Raw genomic sequence first — 13,658 nt, 5'->3', positions numbered from 1 at the left:
TTTTATCTTCTACTTTTTTCAGTACTGTAATAATTGTTTTCATGTTTAAAATTGGAACAAAATATTCATCTAAATCCGCATAAGACGTTTTGCTTCCCAATTTCTAAACTTCTTTTCTTCAATTTTTATTTTGTTATATCAGGGCAAAAATCATTATTTCAAATAGAAAATGATTAAATGCAACAAAAATAGACTGTAATACCGTCTTTTTTTTTCAGTAACTTAGATCAAAATTAAAAAAAAAAAACAAAACAAAAAATGATTAGTGGTGCAAAAATCCAATTCTGTATTCTTTAACACATATATTTAATCTATTCATTAAGCAAAAATGACATTTGTTATAGAAAAAAGATCTCAAATATGATTGGCTACAATACCATTTTACTAACCAGTAGAGAATATTACGATATATTTTATCATTTATAACTGTGCCATACAATGAGCAACTATCCAGCATATAACCCTCAGAAATGCTATCAAGGCATTTAGAATAAGTTTTAAACATTTTGTTCTGATTATAATAATTTATTGAGCTAGTTAAATAGAATACGGCAGATGGTGTTTGAAGTGCACTTAAAAAATAGTAACAAACAAGAACATGGCAAATTTATCCGTGATGTAACTTGAATTCACAAATATGCTAGTTTAATGAAGTAGAATAAACATTTAAACTATCAACCACAAATCGATTTACTGCTAGAGAGAAGACTCACTACATTCTGCAGAAATGCTTATTAAATTGGTTAGATGTAAAAGCAATGCAGAAAGTTTAAGGAAATTATTATGGATAGAATCAGTATTCTTAAAACCTTTTTGTATTATGGAGTAAACAACTGATTCACAATCTGGATGAGATCTTAACAAAATTTGATATAGTTTAAGAATACAAGTGCAATCTGTACTACAACTATTGTTATTAATTAGATGAATTACATTACCTTATAAAACTATATTATATTAAAACACTGAACTCTAAGTTACCTAAAAATTTTAATTCATATTATCCATTCATTGCAAAGACTAAAAAAATATAATTTAGTGTATTACTGAGATTTCTTGCTTGTTTTATAATATTTAAACAAGAAAATGATACATATACTGGTATTAATAACTGAAAACTTATAAACAGTAATTTATGGAAATTTTTCTGATGAAAGTATTACAGTTCTGAAGCATAAACTTGGACAATGTAAGTGAGGAACCACAAATTATTAAGTCATCTTCATTTAGTAAATAAAAACGGGTATATCATTGCAATGAATGATATTATTTTACTGCTAGCGTAAATAATATATTTAAAAAATACTGTTTAGATAAATGCCATTTTCAATCAAAATTGTCTGGAAACTTATGTCTAAAAGTAGAAATTTTGGTTGCTGAAGACATCTTAAATAAAACCTAGTCCATGAACTATGCTGCACTCTAAATTATTCATTATACCGCTTTGACAAGTTTTGTCATATTCCTTGTCCAGGTTAAAAAAAGGCAGAAAATGTACTAGCACATAATACACCATTACTTTTGGGATGTTCTTAGGAAGATGATTAAGAAATCAGGGGGCGATAAAAATCCATACAATTTTAATGTAATGTTTTTAGAGAATTTATCTCAAGATACTGAACCAATCTTCAGCTCATCATCTTTTCAGCTAAAACAAAACAGTTACACATACATTTTGTGCAAAATATTTTTCTGTTAGAGCAGCAGCAGAAAAAACTGTTTTAATACATAAAGAAAATTAAAATTTTAAGTTAGAAACAATACTTTCACTTTTATTTGAAAATAAAAATTCTAAAAAACCAGTTTGTTGATTTTTGCAAAGTGTAAATAACACTCTTTAAAATTTAATGTTTTTAATATTGAAATTGTTTGATGAAGTGGTAGTAACTAAAATATTACAATGAAATTATATGTTTAATGTTATTGTTAGTATTGCAACAATAATTATAACTCAGTAGATCTCTAGGGCATCTCTGTCTTTCATTCAGAGGTTCTGGATTTGAATCCCAGAAAGGAATTTTTTCATACTACAAGTTTCACTACCATCATCAGTAACTATCATTCAGCCTATTCTTGCAGTATAAATGAATTGTAAAAATTAAATTTAATCAATTATTTATAAATATTATCTGAAGTCTCTAAACTTTGTCACTGTATTTTTTTTTCATTAAATTAAATATCATTCTGGTATGAACCTTTTTGATATGAATTTTATTTTACCTATAACCTTCATTAAACAACACTTAATACATCTGTAAGGCTCTAAATAACATCAGTATGTACAAATTTAGTATTTATCACATTTTCTAGTGTGAATGGAAGTAATGCATCCAATACCACCATACAATGAATTAGGATGATCAAGTAGGTGACAAATTTTGTGAATAGTTGTTCCTGATTTTGTGTAAAGTCACTTTTTAGATTTAGTATTAGAAGAAAAGCCTGTGTATACTGTGCCAATAAAAATCAACATGTACTAGAAGAATTAACAGATAATCAACCAGGGATATTAGTACAGTTTAGTCATCCAGAACCATTTTTTCCCTCCAAATGGTACGTTTCAAATTGCATCAATATTTCAAGATGTTACACCAGTAAACAGTTACATTATTTTTCAATGAAAAGTATTACTTTCAGCAGAAAATTTTCAAATTCATGAGAAACTTTCTCTTCATCACTTTCCTGGATTATAGATTAGGATGAAGAGATAATTTGGAATAACAAATTCAGATTCCTAATTTAATATCAATGGACTATGAGATAACTCCAAAGAGCACTGTGCACTCAAGAAATTTAAGAATACTGCATAACATAACACAAAATTGAAAGCTTGAGCTACTAGCTCAGTAAAAAGAATACATTACATATTTCATTTAAATATATAATATATGACTATTATATAATTAGTTGTATGTATTTGTGGTGATAATAATTCTGAATGTTTGTAACTCTGAGAAAACTGACACAGTTCATGCCTATAGACATTATTTATTTGAAGATTAAGTGGTTATTGATTAGTTACATGTTCTAATTAACTTTAATAATGTTAACAGATTGGACATTATTGTTCAAATAAGACAAATCATTAGCATAATTCCTGATAAGTCATTTGTATATTAGGTACTTAGTAAATAAAACTAACACATATTCCTTTTAAATAATATAATTAGTGTAACCTTTTAGATCACCTCTTCAGCTACAGTACTCATAATGATTCCAGATGAAGTCTTAAAACCAAATTATAAAGTACATGTCTGGGTATCATACGGCCATTTCTCTTTATTAGTTTCACAATAAGTAACAAAATCTATGCAATCAGCAACGGTCACTTCACCATCAAGTGAAATAAATTCTCTTCTAATAGATTCTATACTATGAAAACTTGGTCTCTGAAATTTGAAACAAAAAATTAAAAATCATCATTAATTAAATGAAATATATTACTCATACAGATCGAAAGTATTACTTCGATAATACTTTCGATCGATCGATTAAAGTTTAATTTGAAGTTTTATTAAAAGCCACATAAAAAAAATTACTAATTTGCTTAGACTGTCTTTACAAATTATATTCTTCTCATTCTACAAAGATGCTGCTTGTGTTTCTTATGCGTTAAAAATTTCTCTTGTGTACATGTGTAAAATGAAGTCATAAGATTTTTCTTTACTATTTTACTTTAATTTTGCAAAATGAAATGGCTATATCATTAGAAAATTTAGTTTTGTTTAAATTGTTAATTATTGACATAGTTTTATTATGTCTTGACTACATTCTGACTATTAGTATGATCATCACACTCCCAATTCCAAGACTGTTCTGAAAACAAGCAATATTCTTTCACTTGAAAACAAGAAAACAATTTTTTTAAAACAAGAAAATAATATTTTTTGTACATAGTTGTTCATACTTTAAATGCGAGTACTAACTTTTAATGAGTTTTAACTTAATGAGTTTTAACTTTAATGAGAAATAACAATATACACGATAAAATTATGAAAAAAATTGTAATTACTCAGTAAACTATGTTGTGGTGCTGCAATCCAAAATGGTGTTAGACCCTTGATTAATTATTTAAAAAATAAAATTCAACTTTTTTTTCATTTAAAAAAAAATACTGAATTTGTTCTTTATTTGAAAAAAAATCCTTGCTATTTATATCTAATCTATCACTGTTTCTAAAACCTAAACTTATTTCTGAATAAAATAAAAAAAATTTCACTTAAAAATTCAAATTATTTACAGAGTTATTGAAATTTTTGTGTTACCATTTTTTTGTATCATTTATGCTTTGAAATTTCAAAATAATTCTAAAATGATGCGCTGAAAACATTTTACCAAACCCCCCAAGGGGGTTTCCTGTGATGATAATGTACTCCAGTAATTCTAATCTTTCTAATTATCCCCAAATTCAGTATGGAAGCTATAAAACCTTTCATTTCAGAAATGGTAATATTTTTCCATTTTCGTTATGGTTCAGACAGCCTATTTCTATTTGCATTTAAATATTGATTGGCTGATCTATTGGTTTCTTCCACCATCAGTTCAAATAAATTAAGTGTAAATAATAAATAAAAATAAATTATAGGTGTGGAACCTGGGTTAGGCATATGTTTTGGGCCGGGGAGTTCCAAAAAAGTGATGGGAAGAGGGACATTATCTTCCGGTTCAATGATGTTTCTGTATGCCTCATCTTCTTCTGAATCCCCATTACTATTACTTGTGATTAATTCATCATCTTCTTCAGCCCCACTGTCACTAGATAATTCGAAATCGCTATCAGTATCATCAACAAAAAAGTTATTAATTTCTGCATCGGTAAGACGTCTACAACGCCCAGACATTGTAGAAAAAAAAACACCGAACTAACGAATAAATCTGAATATTTTACGGATCACGGTAATTAAAACTACAATTAACACTATAATTGAAACTCTAATTTCATAAAATAATATTATAATACCTATAAAAAATCCATTATAAACGCACGGAGTAACCAAAACATAACCATGAATACACGGAACAAACCTCTGTTTACATCAGAGATTATTGGAATTTTTAAATCGATTATTCTCTAAAATACGTATCGTAAAATGAAAACAACCTACACTATCGATATCTACGAATTGTAAGCTTTAAATAAAGATACTATATGAGCTTATAAGATACTATAAGGTTGGTAGGATAGAAAATTTAAAAAGGGAAATGGATAGGGTAAAGGTGGATATAGTACGAATTGGTGATGTTCGGTGGGAAGAGGAAGGCGACTTTTGGTCAGGTGACTTTAGAATAATTAACTCAGCGACAAATATTTGGCAGGCAGATGTAGGTTTCGTGATGAACAAGAAGATAGGGAGGAGAGTGGAGTATTTCAAGACGCATAGCGATACAATCATTGTAATAAGGATAAAATCAAAACCTAAACCGACAACGATTGTTAACGTCTATATGCCTACAAGTGCCCATGATGATGATGAGGTAGAGTGTGTATATGAAGAGATTGATGAAGCAATTAAACACGTAAAAGGAGATGAAAATTTAATAATAGTTGGAGATTGGAATGCAAGCATTAGAAAAGGCAAGGAAGTAAATATAGTGGGTGAATACGGGCTGGGAAAAAGGAATGAAAGAGGGGACCGACTTATAGAGTTTTGCACGAAGTATAATTTAGTAATTGCCAACACCCAATTTAAAAATCATAATAGAAGAATATACACTTGGAAAAAGCCAGGCGATACTGCAAGGTATCAGATAGATTATATCATGGTTAAGCAATTCTATTAAGAATTAATAGAATTAAAATGTGTAAAAGAAAAATCATTCTGATTTTTCTTTTACCCATTTTAACATCTCTTAGGAGGCTTATACCTTTGGATGAAATTTTATATTTTCTCAAATAAAGGGGTAGCTGCCATACGTGGAAGTACACTATACCAAAATCTTTTCTAAAAGGTCAACTCAGGGATTCTTTTTTGACCATGTGATTATATAATTAAATTTTATTTTCTTATTAAATAACCCTCCTTTATTTCCTCCTCTTGTCAATCATATCTATATCTTGAGTTTTCAATTCCAGAATTTTGTTAAGAAATTTATTTTGGCCAACATTTTTATTTTGTCATCAACAATAGAGCCATGGACACAACGTTCCTGGTGCATTCTTTGGCAGATTTTTAAGTATGCACAATATACTTAAATTAAATATTTTTGAAAGCATTTCACCACTAATTTCAGAAAAGGAAAAGCATTTATCGATATCAAGAACTGAAATATTAACTGCTATATTAGAAAAGGCTTTAATTTTTAGGATATTAAAAAAAACATGATATGTTTTTCTTTACAGGTTGATCAGTGATGAAAATTTTTATAAAACTATTAACTTTCAATGAATAACCAAACCAAAATGATGTAATCACTAACAACATAAGATAATGTTATCTGCAACTAGAATCTTCTTGTAGCAAAACTATAAAACATGTAGCATAACAAATGGAAGTAATAACAGTCAATGATTTTTACTCCTGTATAAAGTAAGTAAAAATAAAGGTAAAAAAAAAAAATAATAATGTCACACGTCTGAAAAAAAGACAAATTTAAAAAAAAAGATGCAGTCTGCATACAGTCTAGCCTTCAAACAAAATATAATCATCCAACACAATGCCTCTAAAATAAGGATCTCTCGTGAATAAATGGAAATTTTTCCTAGAAAGAGAAAATATTTTTAATTAGCTAAAATTTACTCATAAAGAAACCTTATTAGTTTGTATTCATGATACTGTGTAAGTAACTAAAGCCATTGGACATGCTGTACAGTGTTCAAAGTGGGTTTGGTGGTCGTGACCACACTTTAACATCTGTGGCGACTTACCAGGCGTTCCTGGATACTCTGTTTCCAGATGCTCCAGAGGGTAAAGCAGAACTGGTTTGCTTGGCATTTCTCCCGCCACCACCCCATTAGGTCACCCTAAACCATAAGACCGAATGTCTGTGCCACAAACGGCTAGTGAGCCTCAAAACAGTTTAGCGACCAGTCTCCTAACTAGTTCCTAGAGTTAACCTAAAGGCATGAGCAGAATAAACATGGTACCATACACCACTCGCTTGCATTCCCAACACCCACTTGTCAGATATCACTAAAATGTGTAGGCGCACCCTGTCAACTACTAAAACATATGACTATCAATGATTAAATTTATTTCATCAAAGACAGCAATTTGCTGTCATGCCTAGGCCGCTGAATGCCAGCAAGTACCTTTCCACCATTAAAATGATGGGAGGCTTAATCTGGCTGGTAGCCAGCCGTCTCTCTTGGTTAGCTTCCTACAGCAGCACGGTAGGATTCTTTTTCCCTTAGGTAAACTACTGATGTCAGTTGAACAAAGCAACCGCATCAAGGAACTCCCACACGGTCCAACAATGCGGCTCTCGCCACTTGTGAGCGCCCAATTTTCCCCTTGACCTTTAAGTTCCAGGGTGGAGTGAGTTTTGCCTCCCCCCAAGAGCTGGGCAGTTGAATATCATGTGTTCGTTTGACTGGACCTCCCCGCAGACGCACATCTCATCAACTGCCAGTTGAAACAAATACTGGTTTAAATTTACATGGTTGGAGAGCACTCGGCCACCCATCTTAGGGGGGGGGGAGGTATACACATCCCCCCCCACAGATCCTGTATAAATCTATACAAGGTCCTTCCCTTAGTCGTGGTGTGCCATCTTTACTACCATGCTTCCATTGCCAGGCTGTAAAGCCTCCTTTGCAGGCAGGAGATGGGCAACTGTTTGAAATTTAAAACCGGTGGATTGAGATCACCGTGCTGCTCCGCTACAGGCCTGGCTCGGAACCACATCCCAAATTACCTCGGCCTTCCTACCTCTTCACAATTTCCACATGGCTGCCTGAACTTTCACCACTAAATCGATTGGGATAGCCTTTTACAATACAGTGGTAGCCTCGTAGTCGGTTGGTTTAAAAATACCAGTGCACACAATTAAGGCTCTGTGTTAGGAACTCCTTAAATTTTGAATAAGTGCTAGATTTCTTTCCAATCTATGCGCCCAAACGGACGCAGCGTAAAAGGTCATACTTTCAAAAACACCTCGGTACACCATGTACAAAAAATGGCCTGACAGCTCTTAATCCTCCTAAGCTTGTGAATCACAGAGACGGCGTCCACTGCTACTTGTCTAATGTGGTTGCTAAACAGTAACTCTTCATCAAACAAAACACCTAGGTACTTATAAACTCGAACTCGGCTGATTACACAGCCTTTATACTTAATAAGGGGGTTACGACTGTATGATAATTTGTTTGCACCCTTGAGAAGCATTAACTTCGTCTTGGACACAGTAATCTTTAAATTTTGAATGTCTATCCAGCCCTCTGCGGTTGACAAAGCCGCCTGTGCTCGGTCATCTAGCTGCGGTCATGGGTTACCATAAACTAACAGGAGACAGTCATCGGTGAAGGCCTTGGCCGTGACCCCTTACAGGAATGTCGTCCCAAAAATTTGTCGAATACCAGGTTCCACAGCAACGGACCGAGAACGGAGCCCTGCGGGCTTCCCCTGGTGACGGATTTTTCCACAACTAAGTGCACATCCTTAAACAGAGCAATCAGACAAGTAGTCACGTACTTCGGCCGCAGGGCTACGGAAACATTGTGGCATTCCAACTCATAGAGGACAGAACTCTAATACAAGGAAGGAAATGCTGCCTCTATGTCAATAAAAATTGCCAAAACATATTTACAGTCAGCGCTTTCCACCTCGACAAGAGCATTTATGATGCAATCCTCATTGCCAACCACTTCATGAGGCCTTGATTTAGAAGTGAGTTCATATCGATGTTTTCCCAGAACCATTCCATAAGCAACTTGTCGATTACCAGCAACAGGCTGATGGGTCGATAACTGCTGACCTCACTTGGATCCTTTACTGATTTTAAGAGCATACTCACCAAAGTCACCTTCCAACAAGTCGGAAAGCAATCCCAGTTTTGGCACCTCGAGAACAGCCTGCCAAGCGGCTCTCTAATGAAAGGTAGCAGATGATAGAAAATATCCACGTCAAGTTGATCAATCCCCAGTGCCATTCGAGAAACTACTTAGTCTATATCTACGGGTTCCACAGCCCGTACGCCAGGAAATGGTGCCTCACTCGCCCTAACACCGGCTTCTGCTAAAAGTGAAGCAGAAGTCGTAGTTAGGGCAGGTGAGATACTATTCCCATGATGTTTGACTGCCCAGCTCTTGGGGGGGGGGTCAGAACTCAGGCCACCCTGGAATTTTGGAAGTCAAGGGGAAGATTGGGCACTAAACAAGCGGCGAGTCAAAGTGGCAAGAGCCGCATTGTCGGACCATGTGGGAGTTCCTTGATGTGGTTGCTTTGTTCATCCGACATAAGTAGTTTACCTAAGGGAAAAAGACTCCTACCGCGCTGCTGTAGGAAGCTACCCGATAGAGATGGCTGGGTAACAGCCAGATTAAGGCTCCAAATGCTTTAATTAATGGTGGACAAGTACTTGCTGGCATTCGGCGGCCTAGGCGTAGTAGCGAATTGCTGTCTTTGACATGGTAAATTTAATTATTGGTAGTCATGTATGTTTTAATTAGTTGACGGGGTGTGCCTAACCATTTTAGTGATATCTGACAAGTGGGTGGTGGGACATGCAAGTGAGTGGGGTGTATGGTACCACACTTATTCTGTTCATGCTTTTAGATTAGCTCTAGAAGCTAGTTAGGACAGACACTGGTCACTAAACTGTTTCGAGACTCAGTAACCGTTTGTGGCACAGACATTCGGTCTTATGATTTAGGGCAGCCGAATGGGGTGGTGGCGGGAGATGCGAAGTAAACTAATCTACTTCTATGAGACTACAATAATGTACTTTTAGACCTAGCATTCCATAATGATGTAGAATTACTTATAATGCACACATCCTATGTAATTAAATATATATATATATATATATATATATATAGAGAGAGGATGAACACACATGAATTAAGAGTAATGATGAACCCACTGGCCACGTAAGCTAAAATAGTCCATTTATTAAACCCAAAGTGGCATATGGGATGAGTACAGCCTTGATCAGAAAAGTAGTTAAATTTTAAGTGTTTAGGGAGTGAGAACATGTTTAAAATACCAACATAACAAAAATGTTCTGTTTTTTAACAGAAACCTTATAGTATGTTCACAATGTCTTAAGAAAGTCATCTGATTCCTGACTGGCCATGGATTCATTATGTTCAGGATTCATGGCAAAGTTATGGGCCTTTATGAAGACAACCTAATATATAAATGTCAAGAGTCCAATAATACTGCTCAGCATCATTCCCTAAGATATGAAGGGATTCATACAAAAGAAATTTGTTTTTTATAGTTTTCCTCTCTCTGGATATAAGATCTCAGCATGCATGTCAATTACTGCATCTTTTTCAAAATGAGAAGCTGAGCTTGTAAGCTCAAAGCCAATATAAGGCACACAAAAAATCTTTTCATCTGAGGAGTTGGGGTCGAGACCCAATCTAATCTTAAGTTATACATTTTAAAATTAATCATGTAAAAATATTATTATTTTTGTGCCATCCAGAATAAAATATATTACATTCATAAATTATGATAAATCATAATAGGTGATAAAATTTTATTCTTCTAATATCTTTTTTCCTAGAAAGAGAAAATATTTTAAATTAGCTAAAATTTACTCTTAAGAAACCTTATTAGCCTCTATTCATTGTACTGTGTAAGTAGTGTGTATTTGACATTTTATGGTAATATTGGACTGTAACAAAAAAGAAAAATTACTGGATATGTTATTTTCTTAACAAGAAATGACCAGAAATACCTAACATTAGTTTAAATGTGATTTATTAAGTGGGACTATAATTTTAAGAAGTTTATATATTAACATCAGAAGAGTGGCAAAAATAAGAGATTGATGGCTAATAAATAGCAAGGGACTTCTGGTGCAACATCATGGAGTACATTTACACTTTTCCTGATTGTAGAAATACAGAAGCAATTACTTCTAAGCATTATATTTAAAACAAAATAGTATCTTTCATGTGCTATCCAATATATTCATTTCTCATCATTCATTGTCAAATAAAGAAGAACTAAGCAGCATATAAAAATCAGGGTTTGTTAAAAAATAAATTGATAACAATAAGGTACAATAAAAATAATAAATTTGCATTAACTGATATCAAATTAAAAAAAAAGATGACGTTTGAACCATAATTATTAATTAAATGTAGGAAAAATATAATATATTTTTTCTGCATTAATTTTCAAAGTAAATCTGCAATATTATCTTAAAAATATTTTAATATATATATATAAAATGTATGTTTATTTGATAACAATATAATACAGCTGATATGAAAGAGGGTGTTTCAGATGGGTGGATCCACTTTGATAATGTTTCATGTTACATTAATTTGACAGAATGTAACTGTAGCATTACAAAACTACTGAACGCTATGAAAATAAAAATTATATCCAGAATAATTTAGTAAACATGCATTATATTACATTTTCTATTATATTCTTATGTAAGTACTTATTACCTACATATTTTTTATATCATAATCTGATAAATAAATTAATGTTATAAATAAGAAATATTAAATACTAATATTTCAGTAATTAGTTTGTATTGATGAATGAATTCTTTGGTATACTTATAAACAAAGATTTAATGTCACAGCACGTAATGAAATTAAAATTTTATATTGGCAGATTTGTAAACTTAAATAAAGCTATATAATGTACTTGTTAAAAAGGCATAACATAATGTTAATGTTAATGAACTAATAAATGATGCAGTACTCAGGGTTAATGTGATCTTTTATATGAAGATTTATTTATAACAACATTAACCATAGTTATTGACAATTCATATTACGTATTGTGTGCAATATAATGAATATACTAGCATTTCAGTCATGGATTCACCCGCACTATAAGGTTACTTGCCTTTCCTGTTGCAATCAATTTTTTTTATTTTATGTTTTTTAGTCAAGTAATCAGAGGCAGGTGCAGCAAGTCACATTGCACATACTGTAACAGTGGTAATGGATGTGTTGGTTGAGTCGGTGCACCATACACAGTCACCTCCTTAAAAAATTGAAATGCAAATAAACCCAAAAATGGTTTTTAGAAAATTATCTGAAGAGTTTTGCAAGTCCAAATCTATGCTATCTTGTTTAGTATAGTTAGAGATGGGGAAAATTTACAGTTATTGTTCAAAATTGTTTTACCTTTCTTCACTCCTTTCAAGGTTGAATTTTGAAAAATCAAGAAATTAGTTCTTAGATATTCACATGATGATAACAGACAACAAAAAATCAAACCGGTATCTTCGTTTGTTACAAGAAATTAGAAAAATATCCAGGTTCTAAAAAAATTAAAAAATCCAATTTAACCCTTTAAATTTTTAATTTCAAAAAACCTTCCTTAGTATGCACTTACACCATAACAGCATGTAAACAAATTTTAATCAATTTATCTTTAATTTTTTTGCTGGGTATTGATTACCAATCACTCATAAGATATCCTTTTTTATATATTTAGGTTATTATTATTAAAAATATAATTTTTAGATAGCATGAAAAAATTAAACAGTTTAAAATGATTAAAAGTTATAATAACTTATTTCCAAATTTCTCTGAAATCATTTTTCCAGAGGTCATTTGCAGTTAATTCTAGAGTTCCTTCTTCAGTGGAACTACTACTAGCATTGTTAATAATCGCACTTGTCTTAAAAAGATTAGTAAACCACTTATGTATTTCAGTCTATAACATATCTGATTCATAACAAATAACTTTACCAAGTGAACTGAATTTATAAATTTCATATGTTGAAGTGTTGCTGGGATCAGCTTTTGTATGTTACAAGTATAAGTTATGATTAATTAGCTAGGATATGTGTCCTATTTTTACAAGGCAATTTGCAAAAATTGATTCTCTTGTCAGGTGTATCGCCTGTTTATACTCGTCGTATCTAAAGAATGTACATCTAGTCTGCTCAATTTAGTACTTCGTGCAATCACTGTAATTTAATTTTTATAGACATCGGTTATTGTGTTTGTCAAAGAAAATTTTGTTAGACTGCAGAGTGATGACTTTCAGAAGTGTTTCTAGTTGTGGAGGAAAAGGGGACTATACTATCCAAGCAGAAGGAAGTTACTTTTGACAGGATGGAGGCCAATCATTTTTAATATACTTTATTTTATTTAACTTTAACAACAATTGCTTCAATAATATTACTGAGGATGAAATTGCAGCATAGTTCTGAAATTATCTATCAACATACTTCAAAATATTTTGAATTACATTTTTATTAACATTTTACTAAAACTGAAATGGTCACATTCAGATAATTTTGTGTAAGAGACTTTCTACAGTATTCTATGACTATAATTAATTACAGTAATAAATAAGCAAATTTTTCATTCTGAAGGTTACACAATATAAAAATGATGTCAGGAATGGGTTGATATGCTGCTCCAAAGATAAAGAAAAGAAATGACCCAAGGATTTGCCTGGATGGATTAAAGTAAGTTATGTAACCTTGATAAAATTTGATCTAAAGATATTAGATCAGGTGATCTAATATTAGATCAGGAATGTGGACCTCCACGACCGATCCATTTC

General features: G+C 32.1%; 1 protein-coding gene and 1 long non-coding RNA gene across 2 annotated transcripts in view; one reads left to right on the top strand and one right to left on the bottom strand.

Moving 5' to 3' along the window:
* The window catches only part of LOC142321548 (uncharacterized), a 52,584-nt gene that overhangs the window by 23,601 nt on the left and 15,325 nt on the right, over positions 1-13,658 (bottom strand). Inside the window, exon 3 of the long non-coding RNA XR_012755660.1 lies at positions 3,177-3,389. This is a non-coding gene — a long non-coding RNA (uncharacterized LOC142321548). The remainder of the gene's footprint in view (positions 1-3,176; positions 3,390-13,658) is intronic.
* The window catches only part of LOC142321547 (acetylcholine receptor subunit beta-type unc-29-like), a 65,872-nt gene continuing 63,664 nt past the window's right edge, over positions 11,451-13,658 (top strand). The window contains exon 1 of the mRNA XM_075359716.1: positions 11,451-11,554. Within this exon, the coding sequence (XP_075215831.1) occupies positions 11,521-11,554 (34 nt within the window). The 5' untranslated portion in view covers positions 11,451-11,520. The remainder of the gene's footprint in view (positions 11,555-13,658) is intronic.

This window comes from Lycorma delicatula, chromosome 3 (genome assembly GCF_047948215.1).
Source record: "Lycorma delicatula isolate Av1 chromosome 3, ASM4794821v1, whole genome shotgun sequence".
Taxonomy (NCBI): Eukaryota; Metazoa; Arthropoda; class Insecta; order Hemiptera; family Fulgoridae; genus Lycorma; species Lycorma delicatula.
This window is presented reverse-complemented; position numbering and strand designations above follow the sequence as displayed.